The sequence below is a fragment of the Pundamilia nyererei genome, unplaced genomic scaffold, assembly GCF_000239375.1.
Source record: "Pundamilia nyererei isolate P.nyererei 1_Seehausen unplaced genomic scaffold, PunNye1.0 scaffold00155, whole genome shotgun sequence".
NCBI classification, from domain to species: Eukaryota; Metazoa; Chordata; class Actinopteri; order Cichliformes; family Cichlidae; genus Pundamilia; species Pundamilia nyererei.
The window spans coordinates 202627-210694 of NW_005187556.1; the positions used below are offsets into that span (position 1 = coordinate 202627).

General features: G+C 42.6%; 1 protein-coding gene across 1 annotated transcript in view; it reads right to left on the reverse strand.

Annotated features, from left to right (window-relative positions):
- Window positions 1-746: 746 nt before the first annotated feature.
- The window catches only part of LOC102202719 (vesicle-associated membrane protein 2-like), an 8192-nt gene continuing 870 nt past the window's right edge, over window positions 747-8068 (reverse strand). Inside the window, exons 2-5 of the mRNA XM_005745176.1 lie at window positions 6371-6500; window positions 6140-6298; window positions 2694-2745; window positions 747-2158 (exon numbers count right to left, since the gene is read on the reverse strand). Of these exons, the coding sequence (XP_005745233.1) occupies window positions 2142-2158; window positions 2694-2745; window positions 6140-6298; window positions 6371-6500 (358 nt within the window). The 3' untranslated portion in view covers window positions 747-2141. The remainder of the gene's footprint in view (window positions 2159-2693; window positions 2746-6139; window positions 6299-6370; window positions 6501-8068) is intronic.

Genomic DNA, 8068 nt, shown 5'->3' on the forward strand with positions numbered 1-8068 from the left:
CTATTTTTAAAGAAATTGCTGATCTGCTTTGGAGAGGCTACGTGGGTAAATCAGAGTCCAAAATGGAGAAAATGTCCAGAGTGCAGCAGAGTACTTGTTGATGTCAGAGGAGCTGGCCTGTTCAAGCTGACAGGAATGCAACAGTGACCTCAAATGACCACCAGGTACAACCGAGTGCAGCCTGGAAACAAATGCACGCATGCATCTCTCCCATCAGGAAACGAGTCACAGCCCACAGACTGAAGAAAAGCAGTCCTCAGGTACGTCTGTGTCCACACGTCATCAAACTGGTTTCTCATGACTGAGTTCACTGTACTCGAGGCCTCCACCGTGTGGCGCCATTGTATTCATATGGACCCAAATCTCAGGAGTGTATCCAGTACCTTTGTACCACGAAGAGCCGAAGCAGCACTGAAGGAGGGTTGAATCCAGTACGAGTAAGGTGTGACCACGAAAGTATATTTATCAGGTAACTGTATTTTAAACTCCTTTAAATGTCACCAAGTCCTCAATGACCCACGCGGTGTTCGTATTTTTAGTTTGGTTTAATGTTTCTCACTATGAGACTTCACCTGAAAGGCAAAATCTTCCGCTCTATTAAAATGTGCCTCCTCAGGTGGTCGACTGCTGCACATTCAACGTGGACTCATTTAAAACACAAGCCCTTTAAAACCTATAGTTTGTATTTAGGCTGAAGAATATTAAAGATGCCAAACAAACAAGGGCACAAAGACGCTGTGTGTGTGTAGCAAACATGACTTTATTAGAAAGTCCAGGCTGTTCTCTCTGAGCGTGTCAAAGAAGTACAGAAGAAACACTGACGATGATGATGAGCCACTCCCACCTTCCACCATTCGGTCTAAGATGGACTAATATATTTCAAAGGTTAAATAATCACTTCAGCCTCAAAGCTCCTTCACACACAGGGGACCGATTCAGGCTGAACAAAGAAACACGTTGAACATTCAAACCACAGATAACAAAACTCAGGCTGGTTCACAACACGATGAAACAAATGCAGGACAGCCGGACGGAGCTGGGCAAGCGAGCAGGTGGGTTAATCACGCAGGAAGTCAGATTTCTGCTCAGTAATGGTCTGCACCGAGAGAAGAGCCCAGCAGGAATCTGTAAACCCAGGTTTAACACAGAAAGAGCAGCTGTGCTTAAATGTTTCAAGCTCGAGTAGGAAACCTGATTTCAGTGTCACTCATGAGGATTCGTGGCGTGAGCGTTAGGATGAAGAGCGAGGAAGTCAGAATTGGTCGATTTAGGCAACAAACTGTTCTGAGAGGTGAGCAGGTTCATCATAGTCGGGCTTCCTCTGCTGCTGGATCATCGAAACCTCAAAGCCTGACAGAGACGATGGGTTTCAAGCCTGATAACAAAGTTCGATGCAGGCTTTCGTCTTTACAAAGCTGTAACTTTACAGAAAAGATGAATATCTCTAATTTCCCTTCCTGCTGATCTGGCGATCCAGTGTCACTCCTGCCTTTATTAAGATTTCCATGACTGACGATGAGAATCCTAAAGGCTGCATTATGTGAACTGAATTATCGTACGTTTAAATTTACTTGGATAGATGATTTTATATTTAAAGCACAAAGCCTAACTTTGTAGAGATTTTTAGTATAACACGGAAACCTCATTTTATTTCAAGATTAGTCTGCAATGCTGCTCCTTTCCTTTGTATTTAAGGAACTCAAACAACTCTTTTGGATGCTGCTCACATCCCTCTGGGTCACTCAGAAGCCCTCTGAAGAGAAGCCAGCTGATTATTCGACTTCAGCTCTTACTGGTGTCCAGTAAACCTCACACTGCTTCCTGTCCATGAATCTTGCATGCACTGAGCTGCAGAAAAACCAGGCGCAGCAGGAGGTTTTTTCTTTTTGTTTCAGTGTTTAAAGGACAAACCTGGGTCAACAGATTTTACACCTGCAGTAAACCCAACCCGGTAACAAAGTCAGGAAACCGGCCTCATGCGGAGGCACAATAAGGAGGTAGTGGAGCACATTACGTGAGCATGCATGGAGGCTTTGGAGGAAGGCATCGCTGGGGTGGAGGAGCACTGAGGAGAGGCTGGATTTGGTGTTCGGTGGTGCAGACTCGTCCTGTGACTTGTTCGTCCATCCCTGAAGAGCAGCTCAGTAGAAGAAATACACTGAGGACAGCAAACACAGATATTTGTCTCTGAGTGATATTTAAAAGTAAAAAGAAGCTTTTATAACCCTTAGAGTGCAACAGACTGTAAAATCCTCCTAGGACGTCTCCTGGTGCAGCTCTGGATCATCTTCTGCTTGTCTGCTTTTTTAGGCTGCTCTGATTGCTCTGTACTTTCAAACATCAACTTCTGCATCAAACTGCTCTGATTTTACACGAGGATCTGCAGCTCTGAGTGCAGACAGCAGTCAGTGATGGGTGCAGCTACCGGCTCTGAAAGTAAAGTAAAGTAAAATTTGCTAGCCTTTGACAAAACCACCTGAAATCTGCCACATGCTAAATCTTTAATCAACACAAGTCCTAATCAGCAGAGTGTGTCTGCAAACTTTCCTTAAAATGGGTTTTAATGTTTCTGCAGAAGAAGCAGAACAGGGCTTCCAGGAAGCTGAACCTCTATACTGAAAATGCTCCACAGGTGCACATAAGGAGGCCAAGAAACCACATGCAAAAATAAGAGAAGGCTTTATTTTACTCACAGAAAATGACGCCAACAAATATAACACCTACAATGGCCATGATGATCATCATCTGGAAGAAAGACAAAACAAACAGAGCCATCAGAAACAAAAGATGAACTTAAGAAGATGAAACAGCTGTTTAATTCCACCCAGACAATAAATCACTCCATCGTCTGCTGCTTATCAGCCTCCAACCCCCTCCTCCAGCTCCTCAGAGGGGATACTGAGGTGTTCCCGGGTCAGCAGAGCCATCCTCTCTCCAGCTTTTCTTCAGTCTGCTCGGGGTCTCTTCTAACCCAGACATGTGTCCACCAAACCTGGCTTGTTTGTTGAGAAGCGCTGGCTCCTGTTTGAGCGCTTTCCGGAGCACTGTGGTCCTAGCTAGAAATAATCTTTCACTTTAATTTTAAGTAGAAACAGTGCACAAGTAGAAGTTACAATTAATTATAGCCTCAGTTTATTTACCTGCAAATATACATTTTAAGGTCCTTAATATACATTACTGTGTTTAAAATAGGTATAAACCTTCTCATATTACGTTTCAGCTTTCAACAAAATGTGAAGAAACCACAGCAATGACTTCATGTGAACATCTGTGGACTGTGCTGAAGAGAAATCAGCTCAACTTCAACTGGCCAAACACCGCCCCCTGCTGGTGAAGGTCATTATTAAAATTTGCAGAAGGTAATTGCAAAAGAGAGCGATTATTCTTTTACTTATTCTCGGTCATGTATTAAGTCTCAGCGGTACAAACAATCCCAGTAAGCCTAAAGTGTTGTTTCAGCTCTTGATCTGATGGTCTTCATATGATAATCTGAGACACACAGTTGTTGCTGTGTTGCTGTTCAAACCTTTAGTTTAAAGGGAGCAGTCAATCAGGAGAACGATGGTGTAAGCTGAGGGTGGCCTTAAACGCTCTTTTTTGTAATTATTCCCCCAAATTTGTTGAATTAGTTCAGTGAGAACTGGATTTTACAGCTGGGCGATGATCTGTCTGTAGCTGTGAGGTGCTCCCATGTTTCTTCCTTTCTTCTCAAAGTCTGAATTTTCTTTCTATTTCTGTATAACAAGATGGACTAATTCCCTTGATGCTAAACAAGCTGTTTCTGCACGCTTGTGTGAGTCTGAGATAGAGATTCATATAACTTTGATAATACTGATTCATTTTTTTGTTGAGCTAGTGCTTGTTTCTCTTTGAAATGTGTGTTTTCATTTTAAAAGGTACTTTTTTAAAGTTAACTTTGGACTAAGAAGTTCACCACCAGGGGGCAGCATTTATAGATTTTAGATGTGCACTGCTGTTCTTTTAACTTTGGACTTTTCTTTGTCACCCATGTCCTTTCCCAGGCTGTCGTTTGAAATAGAATGCATTTTTAATTATTTCCATCATTAAATAAAGACATTGTCCTTGTGGCACTGCCTGTCCATACTTCAACTTCAGCTGATATCTCGTTGACTTTTTTATTTTTTAAAGCTTCAGTAAGTTTTTTGGGAGGTTTTGAACTTCTTTTAAATACAAGAAATTACGATAACTGCCATTAAAGGAAGCTTTTGAAGTTTGCAAGCAGAGGCCAAGAATAAAAAGAAAAAGAGTTTAAAGGAGCCGAGTAGGCGTGGCCAACTAGAAATATAAAGCAGACGACGCCCTGCAGATTTTAATATATGTCATGTTGCACAGTGTGCGTGTGTGTTGATCTAAATTCCCCATAAATAAAATCCACATGATGACATTAGAGTGAAACAGGCAGGAAATCACCTCTGATGGGGGGAGGGCGAGAGAGATTAACAAGAACAAGAGGTTTAGAGAGAGAGAGCGATTGGTGGTGACTGTGTGTGTTTGAAATGTGTGTGTGTATTCAGAGCTGTTCAGTGTTTACATATAAAGAAAGAAAATCTCCTAACTGTCATTGAAAAAGCTAAAAGAAAATGTTTTTGTGTGTTTTTAGAGCATTTTGTTTGGGTCTATTTTCAGCGGCGTATGAATCCACATTTGTTCTCTGCCCACTGTGAGAGCAGGAGTGTGTTTATGGTGACAGTGTGGGTCATTAAAGCAGAATAAAATGCATCACATATGATTGTTCGGATGTGTGTGTGTGTGTGTGTGTGTGTGTGTGTGTGTGTGTGTTGGATAGGAGGAGTTACGTCACACATCACAGCTGGCTCTTTAATCCCTGACTGTCACTCTAATCCAGATTGAGATTTTCCTCTTCCTCTCTCTGATTTGCTGTCAGTCAAACAGTCTCTCCTCCTCTCCTCTAATGTAATCCTCTTCCTCCTCAGGCTATCCAGCGATTGGACGGTCTGAACTGTACAGAGGGGGGGCGGGGCTTGATGGACTGACGCTGAGATAAAAAAAAAGACCTGGCAGCTGAGGCTGGATGGATGAAGAGGAGATGCTGTGAGGTAGTGATGGATAAGTTAAATGCACTTAATCGGTACATTAAACTGAAACTGTTCGTGCAGCTTCATTTCTACCTGTTATGATCACAGATTAACATGAAAACAACACATTGATTATGTAAAGATAATTTCAAAGTTTTCTGAAATCTTTTCCACAACAAAAGATGTAACCAGTTTAAACACCTGTTACCACAAATATCTAATCGGCAGCAGCTGAATGCATTGAAGCATGTAGACGTGTAAAATGATCCACAGGGATTTTCCTGCACAAGCATCTCTAGAGTTTAAGAATGACATGAAACAGAGAATATCCAGCGAGCAGGAATGGTTGCTGATGAGGTCATAAATCAGGGGAGCATTGCCAGACTGCTTTGAGCTGATAGCAAGCCAGCGGTAACTTAATAACTGCTCATTCCAACTAAAGTACGCAGAAGAGCATCTCTCCACCACAGCCTGTCTGACCATAGTCGCTGACCATGCCAATCCTTTTATGGCCACAGTACATCCATATTCTGCTTCCAGCAAGATAGCACTCCTCATGCCACGAACTAAAATGATCTCAAGCTGATTTCTTGAACATGACAGTGAGCTCAGTGTATTTGAACAGCCTCCGCAGTCACCGGATCTCAATCCAACAGAGCACCTTGGGGACCAGGAGATTTGCATCATAGATGTGCAGCTGACAAATCTGCAGCGTGAAAATGTGGAGCTAAATCTCCGAGGTAAGTTTCCAGCACTTTGCTGAATAAATGCCACAAAGTATTAAAAAGCAGTTCTGAAAGCAAAAGGGGTCCAGCCCAGTTCTACAGGTGCACCTAATGTTCTGCAATCTTGATTTGTAACTCTAAATATTTACTTCAGCTGTGTTGTGATCATTATTTCAGTAATGTTATGTTTAGAGTTTGATGCGTGAAGATCTATAAAAAAACAAACAAAAAACACTTTAATGGTGGTTTCTACTCAGAAATCTGAGGCCACACTGTCTGCTGCAAGAAACCAACTGGAGGGGAGGATGTGCGGTGATGGGAAGGAAACGTGGAAAAATTTCCTTGTGTCACACCCACCTTGCAATTTTTCCACCAGTACTTGTTCTTGAGTTTGGCAGCGCTGCTCTCGAACTGCGAGGCTCCGGCCTGCAGGGCGTCGGCGCGGTCGTCCAGCTCCGACAGCTTCTGATCTCTCTCCAGGACTTTGTCCACATTCACACGCATGATGTCCACCACCTGAGGGATGAAAACACCCATCAGCATCTCTGATACGTTTTCCATTTGCTCGTAGTGAGCTGCAGTCCTCACCTCGTCCACCTGTGCCTGTGTCTGCTGGAGTCGTCTGTTGCTCGTCAGGTTTGGGGCCTGAGCTGGAGGACCCCCCTCACCTTCCGGGGCCCCGGGAGCTCCTGGAGTCCCTGCTGCATCTGGAGTCGACCTGCAGGGAAAATGTGAGTTTTGTAACAAGAATTCAGTCAAAAATGACTCATTTATCCCAGCAGTAGAATACAGTTAGAGGTAGGCATCTAGGCTTTGAGTGCATAACTTCAGGCTTATGTGCAATATATATAAAGATGGAGTGGTGACTAAACATCCCTGTGGCGTCCAGAGGTGGATGTATGGGTTGTGGGGGCACTGAGAGAGCAGACAGTGATGCAGGGCAACAGCAGCACTGACATGTCAGAGGGGAAAAACAGCTTGAAGGCCATTTAAAGAATGCTGCTTAAAGGCACTGCAGCTCCTTGACTTTTCAAAGCCGACTGCTGCCTTGACTTTTGAAATACTGTATATAAACAGATAGTGTGTATGTAGGTCAGATCTATAGCTAAAGGTTCTACGTGGATCTCTCTAGAAAATAACATGTTTTAGCTGCAAAAGTTTACTTAAAGCTCAAAAAGCATTTAGGAACTAAGAACTCAACAATAGGAAGGAAACTGTCATGTAGCAAAGTGTCTATGTGTATGCAAAGGCAGCAGAAGAGACTTTATTAAGAAGAAGAAGTGATTTCACCACCAACATACTTGTTGATTCCTTCTTTTTCTTTCAGTTTAACAAAAAGTAGCAGCTGGAAATACATAGGAGGAAACACGGTGCTGAATGGACCAATCAGGGTTGTTCTGTGGTGTAGAACAATGATACGAGGTGTAGTTAGAGTTCCAGAAAGGTTTCACGTTTAAAACAGCAAAACTTTTCATTCTTGTGCAGCTCCAAATCTCAAATGTTAAATCAGCAATCAGACGCATGGCTGCACAAGAGCATGAAAGACATTCAGTTTTCTACACTGATGAAATATTTCTGACTAAATAGTCTGATTTCCTTTGGTGCCGCCCCTCTAAACGCCCCTGTGTGAAGGAACTGCACATATAGTAATGATAATAATAATGAGATGAACTTGGTTTAAAATGGCCAAATATTTGTTTTAAGAAAGAAAAAAGAAAAACAGGAGATTTAAAGGGTGTGCAGCACTCTTGATTTTCTCCTTTTTACTTTTGATCCTTGCTCATCGGCCGAGGCAGCAGTGAAGCTGTGACAGTCGAGAGCTGCAAGGTTTTCATGGAGCGCCAGCCTCGATGAGCACAGCTGATGAATGAATCAGGATCGTGATTGCAGGTTTGGGAGGAGCACAGCAGTCTTCAGTTTGGCTCAGACAATAAATACAATATAATTAATAAATATAATAAACCTTCGTGTGCTACTAATATTATGTTTTAAACTCTGAAGTAAGATCTCAGATGATTTTCACAGAGTGAAGCTTGTAATTTGTTAGACCTTAAAAGCAGGAACGCCGCCTGAATTCTAAACACAAACTCTAATTCAGTAATAGAAACATGACTCATCAAAGTTTGGCCTCCGTCCACAAAATCAGAGTCTCAGAGGATGAAACAGCCTCAGCAGCTCAGAAGAGGTAAAGGACAAATTAAAAGAATAAAAAATAAACAGTACACACACACACACACACACACACACACACACACACACACACACACACACACACACACACACACA